The sequence below is a fragment of the Amblyomma americanum genome, chromosome 1 (genome assembly GCF_052857255.1).
Source record: "Amblyomma americanum isolate KBUSLIRL-KWMA chromosome 1, ASM5285725v1, whole genome shotgun sequence".
NCBI classification, from domain to species: domain Eukaryota; kingdom Metazoa; phylum Arthropoda; class Arachnida; order Ixodida; family Ixodidae; genus Amblyomma; species Amblyomma americanum.
In genome coordinates this window covers 61,463,477-61,480,919 of record NC_135497.1, presented here as the reverse complement: position 1 = coordinate 61,480,919, position 17,443 = coordinate 61,463,477, and the positions used below count along the sequence as shown (strand labels likewise).

The following is a 17,443-nucleotide window of genomic DNA, read 5'->3' as shown; positions in this document are numbered from 1 at the left end:
CTGCTCCAAACAGTCTAGGTACTGCAGTTATCAGGTCTGCAATAAACTAACAAGTTTAGATTACCAACATTTTTTTTATTTAAAAAATTTTCCCAATGTTTTTCATCTTATTTTGGAATTCACCAACCACAAGCACTTGGATAAAACAAATGCATCCCCCAAAAAAACAAACAGGTCCATTACAAATGGGCCCAACCATATATCATATTAAGGCGGGGGTACCAGGGCAACAATCTTGGACAACTGTCAGGGCGGCTTCACTCGTCCATGGAGTGGAAAAAACATCGACGGAGGCAATCTGGGCTCCCTCCTCCAAGCTCCTTTGTACCCCTTTCCTTTGCTCTAACTCGCATCACTGGTTGAATGGAACGATTAGTCATAGAGGGTGGATAGTCCTCCCAACAACGATGACCATCGGAATTGCCAGATTGAGTGGCCATGGAACTGAACTAAAACACGCTGGCTCGCTCCAAATGCTTTTTTTCATTTTGACGTATCAGTTTGCGACTGTGGCGCCTGGCGATCATACCGAGTGTGTGCTAGAAAGCCGTGATTCCTTTTGAGAAGGTACTATCCCAAGTATGTGGAAATCTGTACATCTCAGGCATTTACAGCCATGAAATTTTTTTTTACAATGATGCACAGCATGTGTGTTATCATTCAGGGTTTTCAAGTTGCTTTGTAACCCTGAGTACGCCTTCACTCAAATCTCTGAACAATTTTTTTATGAGTAGTAACGGCAAACACGGAAAACAATATTCCATAATGAAGCTGTGTAGATTGCACTCTCGTCCGTAATAAAGGGCCAATTGGTATCTATGCCCTTCGCAAAACCAAGTGGATAAGGCCAAACAGTAGATGACCCCATGTTTTCAAAGGGCGCTGCCACGAGTGTTTATCCTTTTCTGACATCAAAAGACCGTGGCGCCACACAGCTACACGTCTCACGTGAGGCTTTTGCCACGACGGATTTCCTTTCGAAACCACCGCCTCAAGTCATCCTGATAAATCAACCCCCCGGCCATGCAAGCTTTATTGCATAATGTAAACTTTTACTGCGCAATGCAAGGAAGAACACTGACAAGGAAACATTAACTGGCGGCTTAGAGGTATGGATATTGTTTTTATTACTTATTGCACACGCTGCCAACCCAGTGTGGGATTATGAGAGGAAGAACAAAGGCAAAAAACAAACTAAAGAAAATACGCAGAATAAGGCATATCAGCATGGTACAACCAGTAGTGACATATTGTGTTCCGAAACTAAGGATGTTCAGGTAAATAACTGCAGTCAGTAAGAATGGATATGTCACAGTGAATGGAAGGAAAATACTGGATGCAAATGACCTAGCATAGTAGAACAAGCAAACTGTAATAAAGCATACGATGGTACAAGAGCTCTACAGTAAACATAAGCATAGAATGAGCTTTGATCAGCAGCTTTCTGGGGGTCTTCTGCACTACCAGAAAGTATACTCCTAAGTATTGAATATTATCACCGCAAAACAGTCCACAGTTGTGGTCTGCAGCATCGCACCCATCTCTGTTCTCACCATTACAAGTTGCTATTCATTTCCTCATCAGGTAGTGGAATCAACTTTCTGCTTTTCCGGTTCTGAAGGATTCTTACCACATTCAGTTTCATTACTGATAAACAAAGAATCAAAGGAAATGTATTCCGGCAGTACCGATCACCTGAGTACGCATCATACGCATGCAACAGCGTATTACTAACGAAGAAGCAATTAAAAGATGTGCAGTTGCACTGTTCCCCTTCTGCAGTTGGATACAAAGGTTATTATGTACTCCATTTCAAAGAGTGTAGATTGTCAGTGTTGAACAATCTGTTCACTCTTCTATCTCATGAGAGCAGGAGATTCACATGATCATTGTCCCTCTCAGATGGTACAGATAAACCACTTGTACAGCTCCGTTTTCTGAATTTGAAAAAATGCGCACAGAGAGAACAATACATTTTTGCCCACCATTGAGATTCGAAACAAATTTAGACCGCTTAGGCATACTGCCTACACCGCTAAATTCAACGGTACAGTAAAGATGTTAAAAGGTTCTTCCTTCTTCACACCTCGCTTCCGTCGAGGTGCTCGCTTATTTGGCATTGGACTCGTAGCCGACAATCAGACGATGGACAGACGAAGACGCACAGATGAAAAAAGGAACTGGACTTTTATAACACTAAAATGAACAATAGAAACAAATACATACAGAGGATACAGAGGCTACGCACTCAGCTACCAAAGATGAGTGAAGCTGCACTCGAGCTTCAAGCTCGCTCCTCACGGCTTGCCGAAGCCTGACCAAAAACCACCTAACATGATGCAACACGCTCTTAAATAACCTAGTTTGAAAGTTCCAGAAACAGGCGAGGGCGCTGGGAGAAAGAGGCCTCGCAGCCCACGTTAAGCTACCTCTCCCTCTCTCTGTGCTCTTGAGAGTGCTAGAATTCTCCCGAACATCTGTCTGCACGCACCCCGCTTCGCCAAGGTCACGAGGGGAGGAGGTCCTGGTCCCTGTGCTGGGATCGCTTGCAACCGCGCATGCCTTTGGGAATGCCCAGGAGATTTCTTTTTCTTTTCTTTTCCCGGTGCGCACGCTGGCATCGACTCGCGCTCGCTATAGCGGCCTTACAGGTAGCTAGCATAAACATTGTGAATATGGCCTCCCTCCGACGTGCAGCATCCGAGAAGCATTCTGAAGCGTTTGGCGGCTTCTACCCGCCCAACGACGACCCGGGTAGCGCGAGGCACGTGTGCGCAGCTGCGGACTTACCGCTACCCTGTAGCTTCTGTTGTGCTTCCCCTCGCCTGTGATTCATCTCACTCCTTCCCCTGGACAAGTCTCATACCTGCTGGTATTACCTGGCTGGCGTTACCCTCCCCTTCTCATTCATAACGTTCTGTGTGCTCCTTTTTACTTGCAGCTCAAGTTGCAAAAAACAGAAAGAAAAAATTACGGAGCAATTAGACACCTGATACAACAATTCTGCAAAAGCAGTAGGATCTACTCTCAATGATTACTTCAATGCTTTTACTCAAAGCCCAGGTGTCACGCCACAGAATTTTTTTGGAGGATGAAGGTGGGGGGAGGCTCATCCGAGGATGGCGGTGCGTAGATGGGTAGGTGGGCAGCCTCCTGTCCAGGGAGTTATGGGCTGGGGTGAGGAGGTTGTTTGTGGGTGGTGTTTCTGGATGGCAGCGGAGACTCTCCCACTGTTCATTCCGCTGATGAGTGGGCTTCTAGCGGGTGGAGGCCATGTGAAGGGTGGAGGTAGGGAGGTGGTGTTTCTTGAAGGTAGTAGAGTAAGTGGGCGGGTGGATAGTGCTTGTGGAGGGTGAAGGTGGGCTGGGGTGGGTGGACAGCCCCTTAGCTATAAAGGAGTGCAGCATGGAGGTGGCTGGTGGGTGGTGCTTCTGGAGGGTGTAGGCTCCACGTTTGAGCTGAAGGCTTCACTTCGGCAAATTTCGCCTGCGCACTGAAGTTTGTTTGACCAGATCACATCGATTATCACTTCTCACCAGCCATCCTAAACACTCCAGTGGCCAAATTCATTTTTGCAATTATGTGTAAAGCTTACTCGATGTCGTCTTTCTATGGCTGCGTACCTGGCAGTGATTGTGAAGACAAATTCAGAGCTGGCCATACGCAAGTCGCTTTGAGGGGCTGGCTGCAGGCACACACCTGCCACTGTTCAATTGGTTTGCGGTAACGGCACACAAATCACACTGTGCTAAATGTATGTATATTATTATCCATGACCTTTATGAAATGACGATGTCACTAAACATTGCAGAAGCAACGTAGTCAAACAAGTACAAACCAGGATGGAGGGCGAAAACCTGCGAAGGACCATGGACCAGTTTCTGACCGCGCACCAGGCATCACATGAGGTCCCACTTCCTGTCCGTTAGGTTTGCGGGCCGGCATGAAGTGTTGGTGAACACAGCTAACTTAGCACACCAAAAGGCCGCAGGTGTGCCCAATTCGTTTACTACCACGATGGGGCAAGGTGAGGTGGATTCGAAAAGCTCGCGAATCTGAAGGGCAGGAAGCGCGCGCGCAGCGTCACATGACGCCTGGTCCGCATTCCCTCGTGTGAATCCACCTTTTCAGTTGGTGCATCATTCAACGCTGAAAAAGCTGCACGAAAAATTTCCAAGTGAGAATCGAACATTACTGATACAGCACCAACTCGTGCTACGCTGTGGCCTCGCATTTTTGCCCCCCCATCCCTCTTCACACTTTCTCACACTTTATTCCAAGGCCACATAATCCAAATATCGCTATCTTAGGGCAGTGGAGGGGCATACTCTTGCAGTGTTAGAATCCCCGTTGTTTAACACATTATGAGTAGACTCATTACAGCTACCATCCAGGCGTGCGGTCATTTAATCTAATTAATTAGCCGCACTTTAGAGTTCATACAGTTCTCATAGCTGTACTTTTTTTTTTTCTGTTCTGCAGTATGCACAACAGATGACATCCGGTGCCGAGAAGTAGGCGCACTGCGAACCTGACCTGCCAGATTCGGTGCATTTTTGCCGTGAGTCAGGCACATCTGGCCACTGGTCAAGTCACACATGTGCACTAAAAAATACAGTTTGGTTGACAGAAATAACTGTGGTGTCCCCACCTCAATTTTAATTCCGAAGGCAACTGATCCAGAGCATTTATACTGTGACAGAGAGTTTACAAGGAAATGAAAGCAGAGATATGCATCCGCGAGGTTATCCAAAGATTAAAAGAGGCAAGACCCATATGAGTTGCAACCACTCTTTTTTTCTGCTGCTCTTCTCGGAATGATTGTACCAGCCAACTCGCCCAGCAACTAAACTTGCTCAAAATATAGCGAAAATGTGCAGTGAGCTTTCATTACAGGACTGCATTGAGGTGTTCTTCCTCCAAATAAAAAAAAAAGTCTAGCACAAATACCCTTTTGAATGCACTGCACATGCGCCTTGGGAGACAGCGGCCTGTGGACTAATTATCTGTCTGCTAGAGAAAAAAAATGGGGTCCTTCGTCTACAAGCCTTGCACAACCAAGGCTCGGACCTGCTTTCTATACGATCTGTGCAAGTGTGTTTCTGTGGCTGTGTTCAACAACGAACTTGATCGTCTTTGCGGAAGATTTCCTGGGTATAGTTTAGAACAGTGAGCTAGTTGGTTCATTTTAACACATTGCTAATGACAAGAAATCACAGGCAAGCAATGAATAAGCCCAAAAGAATGAACTGATGATCTGGTTTGTATGGACTGCCTTCCCTGCGCCGTTCGGAGTGCCACAGCAATAACCGTCAACCTGGAAAATCATGACGAACTACAGAATCAAAATGGCAATGATACGTCAGATGTGTAAAACATGAGATAGCCTGTTCACAACATCTGCGCTGTTCTTGTATTGAGTGCGGAGTCCTGTAAGGCTGAATTGTGAGAAATATCGCGACCGAACAGTGCCAGGGGTGGTTCTTGGAGGGAGCGGTTGCAGCGGACGTCCTATTTCGACATCACATTCCCGCACATGGCTCGTCAAAAGAAAATGGAGTTCTTCATGGTCCTTCCTCTGAAAATTTTTCCCTGAGAGGGAGCGCGCCCCCTGCTTTTCTTCATGATTAGCAGGTGCGGCTCTCGTAAACTCAGCACGAAGCTGCAGGTGAAGCCACATATAGAAGGCAAATATAAATGTAACACAAACAACACAGGTCACATACTGACTCGAAAACACTGCACAGCTTGTTTGGCACGTGGGGAACATCATTAGGCAGGTTGTAATGTCATAAATTATGCTATTACATTAAGATATAAATACTAGTTTGTTATAGACGTCCAGCATATCTACCCAAAATCGTGTTTTTTTGTCAACTCTTTCAGCTGGTTGACAACATGCGGTGCTTTCTGATGCGGATGCGTGTAGGTTTATGCAGTGCGACATATTGCTAAATTAGCGGCACATGAAGAATGACTGTCTGCGTTTCTCAAGTGAGCACCTGAAAATGGTGCAACAAAGTCATGCATAACGTTTAGCACGTATTCCGGGCTCTCTCGGATGATACCAGCATTTTGGAACCCCCACTCCTCGAAGCTACTGCCCTGTATCATTGTGAAGTTAGCTCTGTGCTACACAAAAAAATGACTCAATAAAAGATTATACTGTACCAACAACATTCTTAGTCTTAGTGAATATATTTACATGTGTAAAGGAAAGTATACTCAAGCCGTGGTGGTTAGGTTTACTGCAGCCTCCAATGTCGTGTTCGCTCTCTATTCTCGCGGTGCTTTCACCACAAGCTCTTTTCTTTCTTTGCCCAGTGCAGGGAGCTAATCTTCAACAACGTGCTTATGGACCTTTTGTAAAATTCTGGAAGTCGGTTACCCTACACAGCAAAAACCCCTTCATCTTTGTAACCCAGCTTATTTTGAGGCAGGAAATAGGTGTAGCCCTGAAACATTCTACAGTGAAATAGTCCTGCACTCATGACCAACATTCTTCGAATATTTTGAAAAATTTTGAATATTGGAAAATTGTAAGGTACTGTTAGGGAAATATTTAAAGTAATCGTCCATTCTCCCATGTGTAGCAAAATTGCTCTTTTAAATTTTTTCCATCGCTCACGTCAAGCAGTTAACACTGCCATAGAAAACCAATGGCGGAACGCTTTTGACAACAGCAAAAACATTAAGTGCAAAAAAATGCACGTCTGTCGACGGGAGATCTGCGGATGTATTGATTGTTATAGCGAAATCTGACAATACAGTTGTGCCTCGTTAATATGGACACTTTGGTTCCCATGCAAAAGTGTCCATAAAGCGAGTCACTCATAAGAAGGAATCGTGAAGAAAAACAAGCAGGAATATTCTGAAAAAGAAAGAAAAAAGCTTTATGAGTACGGACTGCTTCTGTGCATAGCAGTGGGCAGTGAAGTGAAAATCAAGCGATTCTGGAAGCTCGAGGTGTATTACTGTCATTGCCATTATCTTTAAAATCACGCGGTGCAGGTTGAAGCACATTTGAAGTGCCTAGTGGTCCAAGAGATGTGTGATGGCGCCTCTTGGTGTGATGAACAATCTAGCTCCTGCTACAACTGTTCGCATCTCAAGAACTGTGTACTCACTCGGCTGACAACTGCTGAATGTGGTTTTCAACGCAGAGCCCCGAGAGAATTTTTTTCGCAGCCGTTTAAGCATTGCGGCAAACGGGAGGCACATTGACCATGGCAACTTGCCATAATAAAGCATGAAACCACACACACATACAAAAAGGCCATTACTGAAGAATTTGCCCTTTTGCGCTTACTTTCCCTGTTCTGAACTAAAGATACAATGGGCGGAACATCTGGCAGAGGCCCTCAAGATTTTTTTCACATCGCAGTCCATATTAACGGAACAAGAATACATGGGTTCCAACGGGGTCCATACGTTTTCATCCTGTCCATTGTCCAGACAGCGAGTTTCCATATTAACGAGGCGCAAATACATTGAAAAAGTCTGGCCGCCAGAAAAACTGTCCATAATTCAAGTCAACAATATTAACGAAGGTCGTATTAACGGGTCACAACTTCTTCTCTTCCTTCTTTTCTTTGGCTGTGTGCCGTTGCACTGAAAAACTATGAGCATGAATCAAGAATACCAACTAACTCTACTGAAGTGCACAGTAAAAGCCCACATATAACGGCCCCACTTAAGACGAACTTTCGCTTATAACGAACGAGACCTGCGCGACCGTCAAAATATACATTGTTTCAATGGCACAAAATCGCACGTATAACGAACGTCATTAAACCCTGCTGATCGGTTACAGCGAACGGGCGGTGTAAACCCGGCGCCACGATGAAAGATGACCTGCCTCCGACCCCTTTGTGCGCCCGGCGCGCGTTATGTTTTCCCGGGCCTCATCGCAGGCGAACTGCCCGCCCCGTTTCGTGCCGCTCTCAAGCGAGCTACCCTTTCCCCGCCGACACGCCTTCCAAGATCGTCTTCCCGCCCCTCCTCTCAACTCCGCTTCCTTCTCCTCACTCTCTTGCAAATCCGCGCGTGGCCTCCGCGATCAACAACGCTGCCGCCGTTGCCGATCGCGGAGGCCACGCTCCGTGAAGCAGGCCTTCCGTGGGAGCCAAGAGGTGGCTGCACTGACGCTCACGGACGCCCCTCATTGGTCTCTCCGCTGGCGCTGTGCGTTTGTATCTTTAGCGCTTTAGCTTGTTTGGCTTGATTGCCGCCTGTGCACGTTGCACGTCTACCCCATCGCGCGCTTTTGTCACTCTTGTTGCGGTGCGGACGTTTCGTTGGCTTCGTTCAAATCTCGGGCCCTGGTTGTAATTCGGGACGGCAGACGGGAACACCGTGCCCATTTCAATTGTATTCAGCGGTAGAGATGATGAAAGCGGCCTGGGCGGAGGTAACGGCCACTGGCGAGCGGAACTGATGCTTCGGAAGATGACCAGCCGGCGGCGATTTGTGGCAGCGCGTCGTCGACTCCGACATGGGGGGGTCATGAAGTTGGTTGGAACGATTTTATTTCTGTCGATGACGACGCCGACACCGCGGAACCGTGCACGGACGAGGGCATCGTTTCTGAAGTGCGGGACGAGAGTGACGCGGAGGAATCAGATGAGGATGAAACTTCGGAGCCAGCACCCATAAGCGCGCCTGTAGCAGTGAGCTACATAGAGAGCCTCAGGCAACTTGTCTATATGCCAAGCGCCTCGGCAACAGCACGCTTATGCTTAAAATAAACTGGAAACCTCCCTCATCAGATCTGCGCTGCAAAAGCAGACGTCCATCGTGGACTTTTTCGCAAAGAAAATTTTTTGTTTTGACAAGCAACTGTCTTTAAAGCTGTGGTCCACTTATTACGAACTTCGGGGTATAACGAACGTACGCCGCGTGACGCTCATGTGACGCTCAGACAAATTGCATTCATAAGCTCTTTCGTGTTCAAAAATGCTTTTGTCTGGAATTGTTGGGTATGAGAGATGCTACAATGGGATGAAGTGAGGGGAGGAATTGTGTGCAGGCTTTCTTTCTCGTACAAAGAAAAGGCGGAAGACAGAAAAAATACCGCCACCCCCCCTCCTCACCACTGTCCCTCTAACCTTCCCCTTCACCCCTCCACAACATAGCCGGAACAAACAACCCCCGCACCACCTGGCCAAAGGTCCCTCTCCTTCCCTTTCCTGCCTAGACTCTGCTGCAGTGCCACAAACAGTTGAAAGTGAGTATAGAAAGTTGTCCGACTTCAACGGTTTGAAGGAATTACGTCAAGCACGCCACTGCTGGAAGCTAAATGAACTCACAATTTAGTCGGTTTTGCCCTTTTCGCCTAGATGACGAAAACAGTAAAAATGTACTAAGGAAAGGAGTGTTTATGGATGCAAGTAGTAATGAACGCAGTCATTTGTGCCAATTATTTCCCTTTTTTTTTGCATTATTACTATATTAGAAGATAGGGGGCTCAGAGCTCACATCGTTGGGTACGAACGCATGAGGACAGAGCATGGTAGCCATCTCGAACGAATATCATATAGAAAAAAAGATTAACTTTAAAGGATCAGTAATATTGCGCTGATTGTACGCACCTGATTTAACTCCCACTGGGTTCTAGAACTACTATTCTAGTTTTGCCATGCGCAATTCCTAGGTTATAGAATAAGCAGTTTGGTAGTTCTGTGCACTGAATGTTAGGCAGTATTATAAAAATCTTTAAACTGGAAAGGCAATTAAAAACAAACTAATGAAGATAAGTAGATTAAACTTCGCATACTGCACTAGTATATTGTCCGCCAAAATGGTAAAAATATTGCTACTGTGCACCACGATACACAGCAGATACTCGTGTACAAAATAGACAAGTTTACTATACTTAAAAGGCCACCAATCATACACAATTCAACGAGAACACATTTTTAGACCATTTGGTACTATACTCCGTTTCACACATCAGGTGCGAAGCTGTGAAAGGTACAAGTAGTCCGCATGAAAAAATAAAGGAAGGCGTGTTATTCCGCGCTTGTTTTGCGGCCAAGTGGCCTAAGGTTCGAAAAAGTGGCAGCGTGTCGTCAGCAATAACAGTGCATTTAATCACGCTCATGACAAGTGTATCATGTAATTAGCCTGCAGGAAAAGCATTTATTATTTTTCGCTCAGCACAAGGAATGCACTACTTTTTAATTGAAGGTGTAGCCAGCACAAACAAGAGCACTAGGTTTGACAACGTTGCACCTGATGTACGAAACGAAGTAAAGAAAAACATTCTACACGTAGGCCAAACAAAACTGTCCTAATTGAAGTAGTTTCTACAAACTAGTTCTCTGAAGTAGGCCACATCAACGAAACTACCGATTTCGTCATCTGCAATACCACCTCTTGTGCAGTTGCTAATGCCACTACACTTTAGTGATATGCATTGATTAACAGTGTGTACATTAAACTTTCGAATGATGTATACATGGTGATGTTTGAACTAGAACAATGCGCAGAATGCTCGCGTAAACACAGCCCGAAATGAAGCATTCGTGCTGCCAGGGTGCCTTAAAATGGCAGCTATTTCTGCTTGGCATTAGTGGCCAGGAGGTGCAGCACACTAAGCTGTCTCTATAACTCCAAAAAGCGTATCACACCACACGAGATTTGTCCCACAACTTCATCTACAGCTGCATTAATTACTGTCCCCAGCACACGAAAGCCGGAAAAAACATAACATCTGTAGAATTCCAACCTAGGCTGTTGCAAGAGGGTGCCAGCAGTTATCTTCTAGTCCTGAAGATCAGTTTTCTTAGGAGCACCCAACAGGCATAACCCAACTGCAGCAAAGAGGCACTCCTGCCCTCAATTCATTAAACTCGCAACTGTTAGAGCCAACAATAATTTCAATGAGTAATGATGCGCTCTTCAGCACAATGTGCACCGCGAGCTTATATAACTGGATATACATTTCCAGTGTAATTGACTTGCATCCAATTAACAACAGGTCCTACCATAAAACTAAACAGCAGATAAAAAAAAGTTGCACTTTACATACCCCACAGCTGTCTCCAACATCGAAGACAATGGGGTTACAAAGTGCATCCTCCCTAAAGGGCAGCAAAGGAGGCACCACTAACCAGCAATGACCTGTCGCCCTCGACCTTTTCCATCCTTGGCTCCTTCAATAATTCCTGGCAGATCAAGCAGCTGGATCTTGGCCCCCTTGTACTTGATGACGCCGGGCACAGTGGTCAGCGTGGTGAACTCGTAAGCAGCCACCTCAGAGAAAACACCCGCCAGTGTGTTCATGAGGGTAGACTTGCCCACCGACGGAAATCCTGGGTGCAACAACAAGGGCAGCTAGCCTTGTAGTCGATGTGACTTTCCATGAATTTGGGAGTTTAATACTTGAAGGCTTTTTCGCTGAAGGCAGTGATGTGCAGGAGTGGGGACTCCAGCTCTGGCATTCCTTTCTAGCATCACAAATTCCTCACGCAGCTTGAAGACAGCTACATATGGCCAGCATCTAGTGGCCAGAAAGAGTAATCATACACACTTGTCACATCTTTTTGTATGCGATTAATTCTTGCCATGGTGCATTTAACTAATGTTCCTATGTACATGTACAGGTAGTTTAGCAAATGCGAGTTTTTGCTATCACTTCCACAGCAAAGCACAATGTGGGAAGCTAGCATTCAGGGTCACCATAAGCTGTCAATGCATAACATTTTTGGAGTCCAGATCAGCCATGTAGAATTTTGAACCCATCACCAAACGTCATAAATTTGATACACTGTCTTTGAGAATAGCTTGGAAAATGAAACACCAAGGCATGCTATTTCCAATTGGAAACATGAAACAATGTGCACCAGTTCGTGGCTTTATGTAGCAAGATCCCAGCTATTTACCTGTGCCAACTTCACCTGAAATTAACCCTTCCACAACCTTAACCCTTTAAGGTACTCTGTACACGATTGTGTGCACTGCAAACTCGGAGCTTTTTCCGGCAGCCTGCAACCACTAGAAATGATTCCTTAGTTTCAGATGAATTTAGCACACTTCATATCCTCACAAGTGTGCTTTTTGTGTCAACTAGTGAACAAAGTAAATAATATTTAACTAAACAATGAGCCTGCTGGTACATCTGTAATTTCTGAGCATAGGTTTTGTCACCCGTAATAATACCATACTTTTTTGCATTTCGAGTTTTATGTGTGCCTTTAAAATAAACAATATAAATCCCCCCCCCCCCCCCCTCCTCCAACCCGATTCCTCGAGTACATTAGACAAATACTGCTACATCGATGTTACAATTTCCAACCATTGTGACACTTTGTATTAAATTTTGTACATACCCATAAAACAATTACAGTTTATGTTTTTCATTGCAAACCAGACTAATGGTCTTTCTTGAGGCCCACATATGCTGTTTAAATGAAAAAATAAAAGTTCTGGGGAGAAACAGCAAGCTACACCTGAAAAGGTTAAGTAATACCGAAATTAGCATAAAATTTATTACTCACTCTTTTCTCTTCACTGCCACCATGGCTAATAAAAAATCCAACAAAAAGCCAACATGCAACTTTGCTGTCTTGTGTAAATAACTAGGGCCAGAAGCAAGGTCTTCCAGCAGTCTTCTGTAAGATGCATTTGTAATCACCTAGCAAAATGAGGTCCTTGACAGACATGTATGTTCCAGTAAACAACAGAAAACTGTTTCTGAATCTCAAGCAGGTATTTGCAGAATCTCAACCTATACTTTACCTACAAATCCTATCCTGGCATCACCAGTCTTGGCAACATCAAAACCTTCACCAGGACCGCCACCTCCACCCTTTGGTGTGATTAGCTCCCGCCGAAGCTTTGCCAGTCGAGCTTTAAGCAGACCCAGGTGGCCCATAGTTGCCTTGTTTCGTTGGGTCCTGGCCATCTGTAAAGGGAGGCATGCATGACCTATTAAATGCCTTCTTCTATTTTTAGCATTCCAGACACGAATTTAATATGACGTCGGTAAAATCAAGGAGAAACTCTCTTTCATAGCATAAATGAATGAACATGCAAAATAATGCAACGAAACTCTAACTTTCCCCCTACTCCTACTGTGCCAACTCAGTGAAAGCAATGCAGAGGGATTGCACATTCGTGCCAATAATGAGGTGCCAACAGTAACATTCATGTAACAGAACACAAGTTGGATCTGATTTCAATTGAAAGTCTCATTTGAACAATGCTCAGAGGCAGCAAGGGTTGCAGGGGTGCCAATCATGCATATGTCACCAGTCTCATTCCTCAGTAACACACACTATTACCACACATTCAAAATAAATTACAAATCCAAAGGCACCATTCCAGACATCTTGTTAATCTACAATTTACTACCATCATAAGCTGAATGTGCCAAGTCCACTGCTGGACCATGCCTCTAACCCATTAATGCCCCTGTGAGTCACATGTGCAATGGCACACTGTGTTTCTGGCCAAGTATGCATATCTGAACTTCTGAGAAAAGGCTGTTCATTTAGGAAACATTCAAGTTGAGAAATGTGCATGTTATTCTTTTTCTTCTTTTTGGATGAACTGCTGTTATCGACAGCTCTTTGAACATAGCAGCATGCGCTATGTGCACAATTAAAAATTAATAAGTAAACTGCCACAAGGGCTTACTTGCTTCATGCACAGCAGTTCAAACTCTGTACATATTTCATCAAGGCTTTTAACAAGTGTGTAGTGGCTGCAGCTTTGTTAAGAGCGCACACTCACTATATGGTTAATTTATATGTCTGCTGTGTTGCATGTGTGCAACTATGAGCAGTAAAGGTAAATCCAAGTTGGATATCTGCATCACGAGCAATTTTTCTGCAGTGGATGATGATACTTGACAATGTGCGTGGCAGGTTCGATTGCACATGTTTATGTGTATTGGGTTATGTATGTTTTTTTCTAGTTCCCGCCTGTCATGTCACCTTGAGATCTAGTTTCTAATGAATCCATGGGAGGCAGGACGAAAAGTAAGTCCTGTTGGTACAATTTATGACTGAAACAATACTGCAAAATAACAAACGGCCAGGAAAAATAACAGAGGACGAGCGCTTGTCATGTGTCCTTTTTTTGGTCTTCATTTCACACTGCTGCTTTAATTATGAACGCGTGCAAGGGTATATAAGCAAAATGAGGAAATGAGGTGCCCAAGATAATGCAGTGCGCCTGAAGATCTAATCTAAACATAATATGTTATGGCAGAGTTGAAAAAGCAAACAGCTACCACAGCAAGGTTAGACTGGCCATGGTCCTCATGGCTGCCACCCAATGCCAAGGTGCCGCCGACATATACTACTATACTTTAACCACTACCAGCCGCGGGCCCTAGGCTATTACTCATACGTACTCAACACTGCTGCACCATGAAAGTGATATCACCCCAAATTTGCTTCACGCTTCAAGGTATTTAGCTGTTCACCTTCTATGAATTGTTTCTCATAGCTTTGAAGTTCACATTTGGTACTTGTTTTGCCCATCCATATATAATACATTTTTCCATGTGAAAGTGTGTGCAAGCCTTCCTGTTTCGAGAACCGCAGGCTGTAGTACGACATGCTTCAATGTGGCATCCATGTTTCAGAATCATTTGTGTAAACCTCATTGTCTCTGAGAAGAGTAAAGAGGCAAGACACCCAAGACATCAGTTTTTGTACCAAGCCACAGCATGAGAACATGATGGGGGCAGGAAGCAAGGAGGAGGTATACACATTTTTTTTAATGGTCACTTTTCCATCAAGTCATAGCAATGAATATGCATATATTTCTTGTCTAACTGCAAGAATGGTGCCCTTGAGCATAGTCTTTACATAACTGAAGTGTTGAGCAGGAAAGGCACTCAGGAACTTTTCAATGCACATGCTGCCAGCATGATACCATAGCAGAAATGTCCAACAAAAAGACAATGTGTAGACCACTTTCCGCCACCCAAATATTAAATATTTGCAACAGTTGATCAATGCCACTGAGGCCTGGAACATATGACACACAATCAATATCCTGTAGAATGAAATATTAGCTTCACAATATTTAACTCTTTGAAGCATCACATTAAGCTTTTGTAAACAAGCAATAGCCACAAGTGCTTCTTGAAGTTTCATCAGAAAACAGCAGTGTGCGTGCGTGTGTGCGCGCGCGCACGCGCTCTCCTCAGGTTTCAACCAGCACCACAACACAAAAATTACTTTAAAGAAATACAGCGCCCAAAACATTCAAATTCGAATGGCGTGGGAAATACCGAGCTAAGTCCATGCAAATGGCGATCTAGTCACAACTCATATTATGTTGTTCTAATGTGGAGCAGAGCACCTGCCCCCCCCCCCCCCCCCCCCCCCCCCGAGTTTTCCTTCTTTCCTCCGTCAGTTTGAACCTTATCTATTCTCGCGCAAATACAGCAATAAAATAAGCCACAACACGGTATGCACAATTTAAGGCGGTGGTATTTTGCTACCACGGCGCTCAACCCCGTGGTTAACCGAAAACACATGGACGCTTCTTACCCCCACCCCACTTGAGCAACAGAAGCGAAAACGTAGCTATAACGCCATACCATATAGTTGCAATTTCTTTGTTCTGCCTGCTTCCCCTACGTTTATTCATGCTAAAAGCCAAAGTTCTGACAGATGTGACAACGCACGTCTACCAACAGTGAACACCACAAGCACAATGCCATGTTCGAAACTCAACACATGGCGTCTTAACAGAAACTAATGAGCGGAACGCACAGAGGCGTGCCTTTTTTTAAAAGAGTGCTTCTTTTTCACGTTTAATATATGGAAGAACTTGACGGTGGTTCACCCAGTATGTCGCCAGGTAGAGCTGTCGGGAGAGAAAAACGGCTTACCTCAGCCTCGATGGCCGTTATTTTTTCAAGAACTGTGCTCATCTTGAACTGTTAACTTGAATACACGCAACAAGGGTTCGAAATTCACACTGCACACTTCACATGGTACCCAACACGGGCCCTCGAGATCGGAACTAGGAACGCCGAACGTTTTTTGTATTTCCTTCCTCCATGATTTTTGTTTTTGTGCCGTTGATGAGTGTGACCATGCGGCTGATGTGGCCATGTGGCTCGCTGGCTCACTCGTCCGGCCTGGTTCGACCGCTTCCGTCGCGTTCAGCTCGAGACGCCACAAGCTAAAAAATCATGGGTTTTTAAAAGTTAATTTTTGTGCGCAGAATTTTTTGCGCAGAAGAATTCACCATTACTGGTGCATTCGAGGTCAAGTCGAGCTACGTCATCCTTGGAGGAAGTAGAGAGAGAGAGAAACATTAGATCATCAACATTTCTTTTTAACAGGGAATTCTTTTGCGTCCATAATGGTGTTCATTCAGAGAGGTACAGACAAACGCGAGGTGTACCGCAAGGAGCTGTTCTTTCTCCCGTGCTCTTTAATATTCTGTTGAGCTCAATTCCTCTCCACCGCCATGTACGCACTTACGTCTATGCAGACGTACGACATTGCGTTTTTTGCTGCTGCGCCGGATATACATTCCCTGTATGGTCTGTTGCAGTCATATTTGAATACACTTGAGCACTGGTTGAGCGCATTACACCTGAAGTTAAATGTTGGCTATGCACCACTCTTGTTTTCCCTCTAATTGACTCCTGTAGTGGTCCCTCTCACTTGCCAGTTAAAAATAATACCGCAGGTTCAATCCCTAAAATACCTAGGGGTCATTTATGACAACAAACTCACCTGGCGACCTCACATTGACCATGTCGCGGCGAAAGGGGCTCGTGCCGTGGGCATGTTACAGAGATTATGTCATCACTGGTACGGCATGCGTAGAGATGCGCTATTAATGATCTACATAATGTATGTCAGGCCAATTTTAGAATTTGGATCAGTGTTGTTTTCAGGCTCGGCTACATATAAACTTCGCCCTCTCGTCCTTTTAGAGAGGGAAGTACTTCGCATGTGCCTCGGCCTTCCAAAATTTGTGGCTATCAATGTGCTGTACCTTGAAGCCCGCATTCCGTCTCTCTTATCACGACTTCAATTTTTAACTGTGCAAACTTACCTCAGGATCTGTGAATCCCATTTCCACCGTTCCCAAAGCATTTTCTGTTCTCAGCCGACCTCCTTTTTTGGTGTCCCCTGGTCTCGTTTAAATTCCCCTCGGGTAGTGTTTGTGCAAAGATTACTTCAGCCTTTAGATGTAAACATTTATGATATCCTTCCTGCGCTTCGCAATGGGCCCGCTATCCGCATTGTTTTCGACGACATATTCCCAAAAAATGCAAAACTTTTGCCACCGAGTATTCTAAATGGTCTTCTAGAAGATCATCTGAGGACCCTACCTACAGATATAGCAATAGCGCCACTGATGCATCGCAATGCAATGAAAAAGCAGGTGTGGGAATATTTTGCTCGCATTTAGACTGGTCCTTTTCTCTGCGCCTTCCAGATTTCACCCCTATTTT

General features: G+C 44.9%; 1 protein-coding gene across 1 annotated transcript in view; it reads right to left on the bottom strand.

Annotated features, from left to right (window-relative positions):
* The window catches only part of LOC144112872 (guanylate binding protein 128up-like), a 31,248-nt gene extending 15,217 nt beyond the window's left edge, over positions 1-16,031 (bottom strand). The window contains exons 1-3 of the mRNA XM_077645692.1: positions 15,857-16,031; positions 12,742-12,907; positions 11,115-11,315 (exon numbers count right to left, since the gene is read on the bottom strand). Coding sequence (XP_077501818.1) covers positions 11,115-11,315; positions 12,742-12,907; positions 15,857-15,898 — 409 coding nt within the window. The 5' untranslated portion in view covers positions 15,899-16,031. The remainder of the gene's footprint in view (positions 1-11,114; positions 11,316-12,741; positions 12,908-15,856) is intronic.
* Positions 16,032-17,443: the final 1,412 nt, after the last annotated feature.